A 15,589-nucleotide genomic window follows, 5' to 3' on the forward strand; every position below is an offset into this window, starting at 1 on the left:
ATTATTAGAATCTTTGACTGAAACAATATTGTTATCATCATATTATCTGTATTCAATAATATCCAAATACTTAATTATAAATTCTAAACTTCAAGTCAAACATTAATTTTATTTAATTACAGGGCCTCCATTCTCGTTCATTTTCAACAGCTCTACTTCAGCATCCCGTGTTGCAGTTTGCACTTTTTGTTGTAATTTACAACAGTTCTTTGTACATGATATTAAATTCAGAAACTAAATATTAGCTGACTCAAAAATTTAATTTTTAAACTGTTTAGTATACTAACACCAATATCTCAAATAAGATTTAGTCAATATTCAACAGCAAACAAATTTTTAAAACTTTAAAGACAATAAAAATTTTACAATGTACTAAAAACAAAGTATTCTAATAATAAAATAACTTTTTATGATAAATATATTTTCTAAGAAAAATATACCCTTGTTCATATTTATTATTATATTCATCTGTGTATTTTTCAAGTGTTTCATTATAAATTAAGTATAATTCTTGCATTAGATATGCATTTTACAAATTCAAAATCCAAAAATATATGTAACTGAAAGAATTACCTTTCTTGAGTATTTCTTGGAGATTGATTTCCTTTCATTCTTTGTTGAAAGTATGCATCATTTGAATTTGACATTGTGTAATAATTTTGTTCTGTTGTAGCATTAACAGACTGTTCTCTTTCTAATCTTTCACTATGGATGCTAGAGGAAAAAAACAAGCATGTTGAAAATACAGACAAACACTTTAAAAATTTCACTTGTAATAAAAATATAATTTCTACACATACTTATTTCTTAAAAAAAATTCACAATATGTATACATTTGTTTTTTATTTATTAAAATACTGTGGCCATTTGGCCTTTTTCAAGTGCCTATAAACAAATTTAAAGGAAAACCATATATTATAAATTTTAAATTCTATTAACATTGTTTAGTATGAAGTTATAAGAATTAAAAATCCAGACTTTTGTAAACACTACATACCAAAAGTGTTTCTAAAATTCTATATTCTTACATACCAAAAACTGTTGATAGATTTAAATTTTTATAATCTATATAGTTAAAATTAAATAAATGATAGATAAAAAATCATGCATGAAAATACATTTAAATCACTGAAAGAATACAATGCAGAAATAGTTTTCTAGTTAATTTGAAATACGATAGAGCTATTTATAATAATTTTGTTCAATCAAACTAATATATGAATAATAATAAATCTAAATTATCAGGCTATTACATGGTTAATTTAATGATTAGAAGTTAATTAATTTGCCTAGAGGTAGGCAGTTATGCTGCCATTTTGTATTAATTAATTTAAAAATTCTAGAAGAAAAGAATTATTCGGAGTGGGACTCAAACCCACAACTCCTTATATAGCAGATGCATTGCCAGTTACACTACCCCGACCTCTTCCTGATCTTCATTTCCTAAACTATTAATTTAAATATAACCATACTGGTTACTCATGGCACCAATTGGAAATGACTTCCATGCCCATGGCCAATTGTTTTTGGAATATTTAACAGAATATAAACTTTTAATAAAATTTAATATTTTTCTTTTTTTCTACTCTGTGGGTGCTAAGATTACTACCTTTTTAAATCATACCCATTGTGGACTTGGTCAGGCCCATAATTGGGGCAATTGAGTGGCTAGGGACAGAGCCAGACATATCCAGAACAGACCTCCCATGAAAAATTCATGGAGTTCTCTGGATTTATCACCCTGACAATCTCTGGAATCATATTTTCTCAATAGGGGAAAAAAGTGATCACGTGACATAGGTGTCGCGCATATCGATACGGTTGTAAACAAGCTGTTCCGTTCGAAGGATAGCTTACTTTATAATAATGGAAGAACGAAAATATTTTTTAGGAAGGTTAACAACGGTACAATTAAAGGAAGAATTAAAAAAGTACAATGCCAAGTTAGCTGGTAGAAAAGCCGATTTAATAGAAAGGTAAGTTAAAATAATCTACATCTATATTTTTATCGTTAATTATTACATTTATAATTTCAAGTCATTATAACTATTACATGATAAGGTAACTTACCAGTAGATGAAAGTTTTAAGAATAAGATTTCACAAAATGCACATTTTTCGTCGATAAAAACATTTAAAGATCAGTAAAGTTCTCATTGATTCCTTTCACATTTGTCTAACCAATACATAAGGTCAAAACTTTAATTAAAATAAATTTTTTTTCCTTTGGAATATGGTCATGTACTGAGCCTGATATATTATAACCAATTTATACCAGTATCTGAAATGTTAACTGTACCAATAGGTTATCACTGTAATTTAGAACAATCAATACAAACAAAACTACTTTCTATGAAGTTCTAAGACAATATAAGAGATACATATCTTAATCTTTTACCAAGAGAAAACAATATTTGGAGTATTTAAAATAAATATAATCAAAATGTCTTTTTTATTGGTCACAAGTCATCTTGTTTCAATAATTTAATGCAATAAGACTAATTTCTTCACCAATAAACTTTTTGTACAAGTGAATTTTTGCCCATTTTCTTTTACTAAATCTGGCATACACTATATATATGCCATATTTAGGTGCTTGTCAATACTGTTCAGTTACCTTATACTGTTTATTTTTATATTATATGTAATATATTAAGGTAAGAATATAATATATAATAATAATTTTTGCCTTTCCTGTCAATGAGACAGAAAAAACTAAATAAAATATTGGTGATCATATCTTAACTAGTTATTAAACTTGTTTACAATAATTTTCAGGTTACTGGCATGAGAGGAATCAGGAAACTCATAATTTTTCTATATCCTGTGATAGCTCTCCTGAACTCAAACTTCCTGATTCATCTGAATATAAGGATCTCTCTCCAAGTTTACAAATACCAGTTTTGACTATAGAGACAATTGATGCCTACATGGAGATGTCAGATCAAAGAATGCCACTGTCTGCTGTGCAGATGTATTTTAATGAATTCTTATTAATAATAAGAGGAACAAAAGAGAAACATTTTTTTATATTTTAAAGGTAATGTAAAATCTGAATTAACCAAGGGGAACAGATTTACACAGATTTAGTAATTACAGATGATGGGGTTATAGAAAATGTAATATGTGAATGTACAGCAGGTAAAGGGCCTAAAGCATATTGCAAACATGTATATGTAACACTATTGGCAATAGAAGAATATGGAAGAACAGGCACATATAAGTGTCACAAAACATGCACACAGGTTCTGCAAACATTCCATCAGCCTACCTGCCAACATAAAGGTTCCCCAGTTAAGGCTAGTGAGCTTCCATTTCATTTATTTAAGAAGAGAGGAATGAAAAGAAAATTATTGGAAGACATAAAATTTGACCCCAGACCATCTGGCAGTACAATCCCTGATTATACAAACTTTGTTATTAATTTGGCAATGAACATGCAAAGTGGTTGTGCAATACCGATATTGCAATTAAGGCAACCAGCAAACATGAGGGCTTTAGAATCAGATCATGATTATTGCAAAAGCACAATGTCTGAAATGTTTTTAAGTGCTTTACATGTAACTGAAGCAAGTAGGGAGTACATAAAACATTTGGAAAAAGAGACCAGATTACAATGAAAAAGTGCAGTTTGGAAGAAGGAACATTTGTTGCATTTGACATCTTCAAACTTTGGAAAAGTTTGTAAATTAAAATCAACAGACAGAGTAAAATTGTGTGGCTCATTACTGTCAAGTAGGCCAATAAAAAGTAAGGCAATTTCTCACGGCTTAAGGTATGAAAAAGAAGCAATTGAAACATATTCTTTTGTAAATACTCCTGTGAAAGAATGTGGCATGTTTCTTCATTCAAAATACCCATTCTTAGCTGCAAGTCCAGATGGGCTAGTGGATGATGATAAAATATTAGAAGTTAAATGTCCTTACTCCAGTTTTAAACTTCCTGTGAATGTGCTAAAGATACCATATTTGGAATGTACTGATGACAAAATTACTTTAAAACGGAATCATGATTATTTTCATGAAATCCAAGGACAATTAGCAGTGACAAATAGACAAGTTGCTCATCTGTTTATTTACACAAAAAGTGACTTCAAAGTTTGTATCATTCCAAGAGATAATAAATTCATTGCAGACATGATTGAAACACTAATTATGTTTTTCCATGAGCATATTAAGCCAGTTCTTTTTTTAAAAAAAATGTTTTATAAACATTAAGTTTATAAAATAATTGAGCTAATTGTTATTTTACAATTTGAGTTTATGTAAAATTTTTCTAGATGGTGTATAGTGTGAATTTTTTTAAATAATAAAAAGAGATTTTGTTTTAAAGATTAAAATTCTTTTATTAGCTTACAAGTATTTATTCAACTATAGTACAAATTTTAAAACCACTATATTACTTTGAATTGAAGTTCCACAATGAAGACCTTACTGTGTATGATAGTATACATTCTTAATCTTAGAATTTATAAACAGACAAAAATTTAAAAATACTATAGATGGAAAACTTAAATTAGGCTAGGGTCTAGAATGGAAAAAAAAATTATATACGGTATTAATAGAGAGCTAGACTAACAGTGAAACAAATTAAGAATCTCTGCCAACAATGCATGGTCTAAAATTGCATAACATAAAACATATAAATATAATTTCACTGCCAAGTTTGGTTACTGCCGGATGCATGTGTTGCCTCAAAATTTTATATGTACAGTACGAGCCATTCCTATAATACGTTCAATATGTATTCTTTTACTAGATATTTTTCTGTCTCGAGATGACAAACTGCTGCTCAGCTGTGCTTTTCCTCTCATAAAAGTGGGTATATTTACCACAACATCTTTAGTAATTAGTTATTCCTGAATGTTAAAACCTCTATCAGCCATTACCCAGTCTTAAAATAATTATTGGATTTTCGTTTAAAGAATTAACAAATCGTACTTTAGAACCGACAACGTATCGCTTAGTCTGTTTACAACCTCGTCGATACTAGCGCCACGTGCAGAGTAGATTTCACTTTTTTCCCCTATTAACTATGTCAATAACGTCTGAACTGAATGCAGTAATAAAAGCTGTAAACATTTTACATGACTATACAACAAATCTTACGTCGTATTTTCCATTTAGCTAATGGAAGATAAAACATTCAATAGTTATCAATATTCTATAAACTCTAAATAAACCATTTCACTGGATAATGGATTGGTTTGTAGCACTGAATGTATCTTTACAAAGATAATTTTCATAATAATTATAAATATAAATTTACTCAACTTGGCTATTTCAATTTATATATTTATACTCACAAAAAACATTTGAAACTAATTGATTTTAGGACTAATAATTACCGTATTTTACGGACTATAAGATGTACTTTTTTCTTCGAAAAATTGCTTCCAAAATTCAGGTGCGTCTTATAGTCGTAAAATACGGTAATACGATGGCTTTGAAACAATTGTATAGAAAGATAGAAAATAGTCTATGCAATTAAAGTAAGTACAGCCCACATCACTTCTTGTGCTGATAGTTATCAATCATTAAATAAATGCTTATTTACAAAAAATTATTAATATAAAAGATTAGATAATGAAAATTGTTACCTTGGTAGGGCTTCATTGTCCCAATCTTTTGTCCATATTGTGCCATCACTATAAGCTTTGGTTACTTTTCCTTTAAGAATAATTTCAACTTGATCTTTATCCAAATCAGTCTTGCATTTTTCAAATGCACGTTTCATGTATTCACTGAAAAATACAGTTTTTTAATCTAACAAAGATAAATTTATTTTTATTGTCAAGAATGTACAATGACAAATGAATGCTTTTCTGATAAATCTATTTTAACATCTGTTATTCATTGTGTTTTATTGTGAAACTGTCTTTTATTATTGTATTTATTATTAATAAAACTTCAATAATTAGTTATATATTTGTCAACATGGACATTAATCATTAACAGGACAATTATACTGGTGTTAAGCACTTACACAAGAATGATGAGATTATAGATCTCTAAATGTCCTGTACAATTGAGTGTAATTATTCAAGGAAAAGAAGAATCAAATTAATGCAAATACTGATTCATCTTAAAAAATCAAATTTTAAAACTCAAAACTGCAGTAAATTTAGTGTGAACAATTATTTTACTTAAAATCATGTCAAATGCATTCAAAACATTTAACGTATTACACGATCATTTGAGAATCATAACAAAAACACTAATAGTTAGTTATAATGGGAAAGTCGTTTTATTATTAAAAAACATTTCTATTCAATATATAGACTGAAACTAATTTAGCTTGAACAACACCATAAATACTTTTTTCGGCAACACTTTAATTTCTATAAAAGAATGTTTTTGACTCCTTTTCATAGGTCTGCATCAGGTTTAACAAAAAGATTTGAACTGTCTTTTTAAATAGTGTAAATCTTCTTGTTAAACCTGATGCAGACATGTAAAAAGGGTTGAAAATGTTTGTTTAAACAAATTGAAGTGTTGCTGAAAAAGTATTTAAGGTGTTGTTCAAGTGTTTTATCATTATAAGTAAACATACTAAATATTAAAAATAATTTTATCTAATATTTTTTCAATTAAAATATAATTTTGTTTATATTTTAAACTGTTTTGCAAAACTTAAATATTTTTTTCAACTGCTGGCCAAACCAACCCAATACCAATCAGGTGGCAACTCTAATATCGCCCTATCTCTTCGAAAATGGGACGGCTAGTACCAACTGATTGCAATCTCTCATTGCTCTGACTATGCGAAAGAAAAGTCCACCTTGACAGACATCAACTCACGTATGAAGCATCACAGATTCTCTGAATCTGTACAATCACTGAGATACATTAAAAGACCACACACAATGAGACACTCTGACAGCCAGTCGTTGCTTCAGGCACTGCGTGACAGGTACCACAGGGATGTTGGTACTAGAGATCAGAGATAGGGTACTGAGGGCGAGGCACGAACAACACGTTGCCCTGTGCTCGGTCTGAGGCCACATCGGGATCCCGGGCAACGAGCGTGCCGACCAACTAGCCAAGGCAGGAGGCTAGGGGCCCATTTGTGACGGAGAAGGTAGCACCTCCAGCCAGTCACACAAAAGGTACTCCACTGCAACAGTCAATGACTCACTGGCAAGAGCGCTGGAACCTCAGTACAGTAGATAGGTCAACCTACGCCTTCGTGCCTGAAGTTGGCCTAACTCTGATCAGTTGTAATTGGAAGCCGACTCAAATCCTAACGGGACACGGAAAGTTTCCCCACTACATGTCCAGATTCGGATATGTGGATGGTTGCTGCTCCTGTGGGTGCCCGCGAGGCACTATGTACTTGAGTGACACCATACAGAGGACATCCGTGTGAGGGCTAGTCATATTGACTGGACAAAGTCCGCAGAACCAAGTACTTAGAACGCTTGCAGCAAGTAAAGGAAACTTTGAGACTTTAAAGGACATGATGGAAGTAGTTCTGGGTCTATTTGACCTTTGAGCCCAGTGTTTACACTGGGCAAGGTCTCCCTTTTGCAGGGAAGGGGGACCCCACCGCCCGTTCAGAGAGTATCCTTCTCCTCTGATAGAGTGCTCTAAAGTGCAGCCTTGACTGCACCAAAACGCATATTAGTGTTAGAGGGTTGGATTCGGGAGCAATGAAGGCAAGGAAGGCATTAAGGTTGGTGGCCTCTGGACCCACCAGAACCCGAGTCAGAGCACTTATCCCGGGTTCGATTTTCAGTGTCCAGGAGCTCAGTGCCCACCGGGCGATGGACCAGCTTATGATTAGAACATCGTCTCTTAGTACTCTGTAGTGCCATTAGCGGAGCAGAGGCTATTACTTTGAGTTGATTAGATGAAGCACGATTGAGACAGCACGGCAAAGGTAAAAGAATGCAACCCTGTAGCTAACTACAGGGTTGCATTCTTTTATCTTTCCTCAACCCTCAAACAACATATGTTTTCAGGAAAATTGCAAAGAGAGAGAGAGACAGAAACAGAAAGAGCCATTTCAATGTAAAAGTATGAGATTGACACTCATAATAAAAGTCAATAATTTGTAAATAAAACACAATAAATATACAAGATTTTATTTAACTAACTAATAATATTAATCAAAATAAGTAAATAAAACTGAAATTAATGGAAGTTCTATTGACTGACATTAAAAGAGCATGTTATAACAACTTAAATATTATATGACTTCAAGCCTTATTAATTATAATTATCATTATTAATTAATAGTAATTCATCAGTGTAGTTTGACTGCTGCTTTTTTGCAGTAAAGTCTTTAACATAGTACCTAACTGAAGTACGAAATGTCAGTAATTTTAAATATTGTACTGTAAACAAATAACAATAAAAATAGTAAATATTTAAAGAAATGAATAAAACTGATAATGACTGTACGTTACCAGGCTTATAGCACAAAAAGTCAAATCATTTTGGCATGTCAATTTTGATAACAATAGATGAATGATAAAATAATTGTGTACTGTATTTTTGTCAATGTGATAGAGGCTTTAAATAAATTGATTTATAGTATAAAACAATAATTCCAAAAATAAATAAATTTGAATATTAATTTTTTAATGCATTTCATTATCATTGTTTTAAAAAAGTTATTTACACTGAGAAAATAAACCAATCTCCCTATTTATCTATTAATTAAAAAAGTATAGAAAACTTTTAATTATCAAAAATAAAAAATTTTACTGGAAATTTTTCATTTGGATAAATTTAGAAGTTTAAACTTACCTTAAACTCTTTGGCCATCCTCCTTCAACTTGTGTTTTAGATATTCTACATTAAGTAATTCATATTATTAAATTATTATAAGAATAATTAAGTTATTAAAATAGCAATAATAATATTTCTGAAATATTAAATAACATTTGGCAAAGAAGTTAATAATTTGAAATCATTAGCTGAAAAGGTTATGAATATCTAAGCCCATTACAATTAGATACTGTATATTTAGGATTCATAATGAACATAATGCATTTATCTGCAAATTATAAATAATAATAAATTCTTAAACAGATACATATTATGAACATCACGTGAACAAAATAACAACTTTTTCTGTAATTATGCTTTCACCTTGATCTGTCATAGCATTTATGCACCAGTATAGAAGACAAGCAGGATACAATCCATTAATTCCACCATAATTATAATACAATTAACTAACACAATCACAAATTTATTCAAGAAATACTCACTAAATATACATGTCTAGATTCTTCACAAAGACCATGGATAATCAAAATATGAATATCAAAACAAGTAAGTGCACTACCTAAAACATATATTACCAAAATACATTCAACTAGAATCAACACTTTCATATATATATATATATTGGTTTTGTTCTGGTATAGTCACTGTAGTTACAACTGATCTTACAATACAATCAGATAGACAATCAAATCACAGAGAAATAAAAAGCTGCCTGGCAAAGAAGATAACATTAGATATTAGATATTAGATAACAACTATTAACAACTGGCAAACATTAGATAACAACTATGATGCTTACACAGCAAACTAAAAAACAACATAACACTAAATTTAATGAAAGGGGTTAGAAAATTAACATAAATACATAACATAATACCTACATACAGAAACATGCTGACACACTCAAACAAAAACTCACAGTCAATTCAAAAAGATTCCAAATGATACAAAATCTTTACACTACAAAAAGAACATTTCATTCATTAGTTTTATTATACAATCATAACATAGTACAATGCCCTGAACTGCTGAGCACAACAGGAGAATATCCATTACAAAATTATCACCAAATTACAGTTATCCACTAATGAAAAAGTGGAAAAGAAAAACATGTAACAATCAGAAAAAATCAGAACATAATTGCAGCAGCTTGCTAGGTGTAAGAAAAAATATAGGCTTGAGGAAGGTCTCAGTGGAGGGACCAAAAATGTTAGCCAGAAATATAATTGTTTTGCACCGGTTATTAGGTTTGGAATGGAAGATATGCTTGCTAGAGCATTGAACAGATCATTTTGTCCATATCAGATGCAAACACGATACATTGAACCACAAAATACAAAAAGGTACAAACCCACCTGTAACAGAGTAACAGCACTGAACCAGTGCAGTAAACAGTTATAACAAGTAACTGAAAAATTGCACATAACCTTGCATTGCATGCTCACATTACCATTTAAGTTATCTCAGCATATAAACAAAGTCCACACAAGATTGATGAACATTAGGTTTTCATGTACTAAAACTTTCCAACAAAAGATGGAGTGTATGTAAGCACTCAAACTTTCTTTCAGCCAAGTCCTTACAAGAACCAACTAATGAAAAATGACATCTTTCTTCACCATTGTATCCAGTCAAAACCGGAAGTAAACTGTATCCATGTCCCCCAGAACGCCAATGCACTAAGGCAAGTAATCAGCTGTTTTAACATAAAGAGCTTTTGCCTTTAAATAGACTGGGCATTCCTTGTCCAATGTATTATGATCATGTTTGTCCAAACCATCTCTTAAACAATTTGCACATCTGGGCATCTCACTTTTCTTTGGACATTTTAGACAAGTGATCATCTCCACAGTGACTACAGACCCTCTTTGGAAATGGACAACTTTTCGCCAGATGACTGAAAGCAAGACATTTGTAACACTGTCGCACTGGAATAAAGTCATAAATGTTGCACGTTTTCCACTGAATGTAAAGGAACCCCTGTTTTTTAACCATTGCCCAAACCTCTGGTGACATTTCAATAACCCATGACACAAATTTGTCATTTTTCTGCTTAATTGAAAATCTTATGTTTACACACTTTTTGAACTCCTCCATTTTATACTTCATTGGAAAATTGTTCTGTTCATAGAAATATTCCATGAAGTCCTCTTTAGTGACTGATGTTACCTTTATGAGAGGAAGACGCTTCCTTGCATTTCGAGCATTTAAAACCTTAATTTTTTCCACTTGCTCCTGAAACTATTCAGAATCTTCTCTATTGGTTAGATCTACTGCAATTCCTCCCTTATTGACCTTACGTAAACGCTTAACTGGGACCTTATGATACTTTAAATCCAAATTACTAGTAAGTATCGTTTTCGTTTCTTCCAAATTACTCTCTTCTTCATCGTTGTACACCAAAACAGTGTACATTTGCGATAAGGACTCATTTTCAGATTGCATACGCTTAGTAGGCTTAATTTGCCGTTGAGAACATCTCTGTAAGATGGAACACTGACACCTTGAGCTGCAACAACACCCAGTGAATGAGATTTTCATAAATCACTAATGGACTCTCTCACTTCCTGTAAAGCTTCTGTGGTTTTGTCACTGAACAACAACCAATTGTTTCACGTTCTCCTTTGTTGCTAATAAATCAAGCCTCTTAACAAGGAAATCTGATAAAATATTTTTCCTAATGGTAGCTTCAGCAAGCTCCACTATTTTAGTAAATTGCTCTAAAATATATTTCAAATGCCCTCCTGTACACAACCGCCCTTTTGGGTTTTCACCGGCATATTTCTTTATCTCCTCTATAACTTCATCAGACTCCTCCAAAAGTCATCTAAAGCTCCAGTCACCATCACCAATGCCCCAACAGCAATTGCAGAAAAGCAATACACAAAGAAAGTAATTAAGATTATCGAAGACGTAAAAACACTTAAGAGTTGTAAAATAGTAAAAATCTCTTCAATAAAAACAATAACAGTTGGTGTGTAACAAAACAGATGATGAAAAATAATAACAGGTGACTGAAAACTAAAACACACCATCTACAAAAAGAACAAATGAAATATTCATAAACACTGAGATAATCTTCTACAGCTAAGCATATACAAAACCCACCCACACAGTAATAACACAGGGGCCTGCCAACAGGTAAACAACTCAGACTAATGGTCTGATCTTTAGTGTAATACGATTATGCACAAAGATTAAGCAACCTGAATTAAAGGGAAAAAACAAAACATGCCATGTGAAAATAAACATATAAGACATTCCACATGCAATAAAAAGAGTACATAGTTAGAAGACAGCTGGTATAGACAACACGTACAATTTATGATACAAAAAGTTTACACCTCTGCACTAAAAACTAGTCAAACATTTTACATACACAATCAACAATCCACAATACATGACAAAATTTCTTACAGAGGACATCACACAAAATTCAAAAACACCACAAACCCTACATAATACAAACCAATCACATGCAAAAAAGGAGCCATACAAAACATATGCTATATAAGTTAATATGGAAATTTTTAAACACAAACATACATGAACATCAAATAACTACAGTAAGTTTTTCTGTAACTATGCCATGGCCTTTTATAGCTTTCGGCTCATATTACAAGAGGAGGATAAAATCCACCAAAATCACATAATAATATTTTATTTAAAAAACTGCATACTTACTCTTTTTGTTTTTGTTGATCATGCTTATTTGTAATTTCTGATTCAGTTGAATTTTGTTGATAGTGAGTAAACTGTTGTGTATTAGTTGGCAACTGCTGATTTGTTAAATTAGATGACTGATTGTATTGTTGCTGCATGAAATTATTTTGCCTCATTCCTCTTCCTTTTCCCCGTTGAAAGTAAGAGTTCAAGGGATTGTTAGAATTTGGAACATTTCTTTTTGGAAGACTAATTCTAATGTTTGAAGAAGCTAATATTTAAAAGTAAAATATTATGAAATACTAAGATTTTAATAATATAATTTATATTTACATATATATATATATATATATATAATTATTTATCAACTTACATTTATTTGAGGATGCTGAAAATTGATTATTTGTTCCACTATATCTATATGCATTATGAGTAAGAGGTGGTGTTGGTGGTGGCGGAGGTGGTGGCTGAAATACAAGATTATTATGATGAATTGTCTTGGTCCTATCATTTTCTTGATTGCTATTGTCATCTGTACAATCAGATTTAGTACCAGAATCTAAATGGGATTCTGTTTCTCCTGGAGGTGGTGGTGGAGGTGGCGGTGGTGGAGCAGACGATGAAGATGGAAAATAAGATGTTGAATAATAACTTGCGTAGCCAGGATACGTATCCTACATTAAAAAAGTAAAAATAATTTTAAATCAGTTCTGATAACTTTGAAATCAGAAAATTAAGTTTAAAAATAAAACAAATGTGAGCGAGCATAAATAGTTTCTGGCACAGAGATGGAAATTAGTCTTTCTGGCTGGTCTGCATCTTGAATGTCAAAGCCATCTCACAAAAAATTGCTTACTCACTGTTTAATAATGGAATAGCCAGAACAGTCACCCTCCAACATTTTCATCATGTCCCAATGGATTTCCTGTGGTAAATATCTATTTCTTGAAGGCATTCCTTCTAGAAACAGATATATATATATACACATATGGTTCAATTCCATTTTGTCAAATTGGCCATTGCTTTCTGCCATTTAGTCTTTGCAACTTCACCTGTGCAAAACCTACCATTCATTTGCAGTAAAGGTATTGTAAAAATTTATTCTATTGTGTTTTTATCATCTATTGCTGCCAATTACACTACTTAATAGTATATTTGGCAGAATGTATCAGCTTGCTCACATAACAAGCCTTTATGTATCCATTGATATTTAGCTTTCAAAAAATGTACAAAAGGGATCAAGAATAAGATAATATCATGACTGGCAAATAATTTGTTAATGACCATACTCCACATCCATCTTGTAATTTTGACTTTATTCAAAGACATCATTAGTAGATGTAATCTGAATGTGTCTTTCACAAAATGCAAAAATGGAATTGATATGTAAAAAATTTTTTGTTTTCTATTGCAATGTTTGGTTAAATAGGAGCTGTACATTTATATATTTCTGTGCTTGGAAATAAAGTTTTTTCTTTCGGCTACAATTTTTAAGTAAAAACTAGGCTTTATTGTAAGTGCATACATCAATGATTTGCTCATGTTAATGATTTATAAATATACATGATTTATTAAAATCAATGCACAGATGAAACCATTTGTTGTAATAATTTTGCAACTCACACTAATGATAATAACCAATTGATAACATTAAGCAGGATAAGTAAATAATACTGCAATCAGTAGAAATTCTGGAAATTTAATACAAAATAATAGTATTTTGTATTTATTAAATTATATTTTAATAAATAAAAAATTAGCCCTGAAAGTGGCATGGATGAAACATAACTGTAGTAATAAAAAGATCAGTCAAAGAACAATCACCAATTACAGTGGAAGATCGATTATCCGACTTAATTGGGGACTGGGGTTGGTTGGATAACTGAAAAGTTGGATAACCGAAAAGTATGAAAAAATACATTATTAGTATAGTGTATTAGGCCTGGTTTAAATACTAGCCTCCCTTTCATGGTCGAGCCAGTGCTACCAGCTAAAACATGCAAAAATTTAACAAAAATAATATTAAAGTAGCCAAGACATAACCAAATATTGTAGTGCCACATCACTAGCAGACACTCGAATTTGCCGACTAGAACGCAGTCGGTTAATCGGGGGTCGGATAATCAATGCTCTACTGTACTAACAAGAGACATCGAAGAAGCTGACTCATGTTACATTGGTTTCTGACAGTCTTTCAAATATCCTTCAATACAGTCAAACCTGTTTTTATGCGGGGGATAGGGACCGCATTAAAAAAAACGCATAAAAAAAATCTCACGAATGGCTGTAAATAATAGTTTTCGCAACACAATTAAAAAAATTTTTTTTATGCGGTCAACAGGGACCGCATAAAAAAAGTCTCACATAGAAAATAACTCAAAACCGTACGAAATAGAATTTATTGACAACAGATGTCAGCACTTGACTGCATCGTCTGGTCTATCGTCTGTTTTACATATTTTTGTCCAGGTGGTGTTTTGTTGACTTAAAAAGTAAATTATTTCATTTTTCGCATATTCATGCAATAATATTACTATAATAAGTGCATTTATGCTATAATAAGTTTATTTAGTTATAATAAGTCAACGTAAGACATGACGAATCGCACGAGACTAGTTGCCAACTATATCGCACAAATTAAAAATTCGCATTAAAAAAATCGCACAAATAAAAATCACACATAAAAAGAGCGCATAAAAACAGGTTTGACTGTATATACTAGATCACAAAAGTATAGAACACCTATAAAATGGAAGAGTTTTTCTTTAGTTATCACTCATTTCTTTCATGAAATAGGAAAAAAAATGACAAATGTAAAATATTTAGACTTTTTTTTACACTAGAAAAAAGTAATTACATGTACAAAATCATTCATCAAAAAGAGAAATATACTTTTATTTAAAACTGAAAATTTTCAAATCACAAAAGTATCCGGACAGAAGAAATAAATAATGATAAAACAAAATATTTTAAACTTTTAAGGATGAGTTGGGCCTCCTTTTGCCCTGATAACAACTAGGCATTGATTTGTCCAAGTTTTTATAACAATTTTGTCTATTAAATTCAAAATGCTGATAATGATGATGTTTTTAAGATCTAGTTTTGTTTGTTATTGATTCTTTTCTGACTGTCTATTCAATGTGATCTTATAAATGCTCAATTGGGTTGAGGTCGGGCAATTGTAGAAAC

General features: G+C 31.1%; 1 protein-coding gene across 2 annotated transcripts in view; it reads right to left on the minus strand.

The window, feature by feature from the left end:
- The window catches only part of LOC136976845 (leukocyte receptor cluster member 8 homolog), a 58,687-nt gene that overhangs the window by 14,756 nt on the left and 28,342 nt on the right, over positions 1-15,589 (minus strand). For both annotated transcript variants that reach the window (XM_067272236.1, XM_067272243.1), the window contains exons 4-8: positions 12,774-13,074; positions 12,422-12,671; positions 8,753-8,797; positions 5,599-5,742; positions 574-714 (exon numbers count right to left, since the gene is read on the minus strand). In XM_067272236.1, coding sequence (XP_067128337.1) covers positions 574-714; positions 5,599-5,742; positions 8,753-8,797; positions 12,422-12,671; positions 12,774-13,074 — 881 coding nt within the window. The remainder of the gene's footprint in view (positions 1-573; positions 715-5,598; positions 5,743-8,752; positions 8,798-12,421; positions 12,672-12,773; positions 13,075-15,589) is intronic.

The sequence above is a fragment of the Centruroides vittatus genome, unplaced genomic scaffold (assembly GCF_030686945.1).
Source record: "Centruroides vittatus isolate TY-2023 unplaced genomic scaffold, ASM3068694v2 contig_1112, whole genome shotgun sequence".
Taxonomy (NCBI): Eukaryota; Metazoa; Arthropoda; class Arachnida; order Scorpiones; family Buthidae; genus Centruroides; species Centruroides vittatus.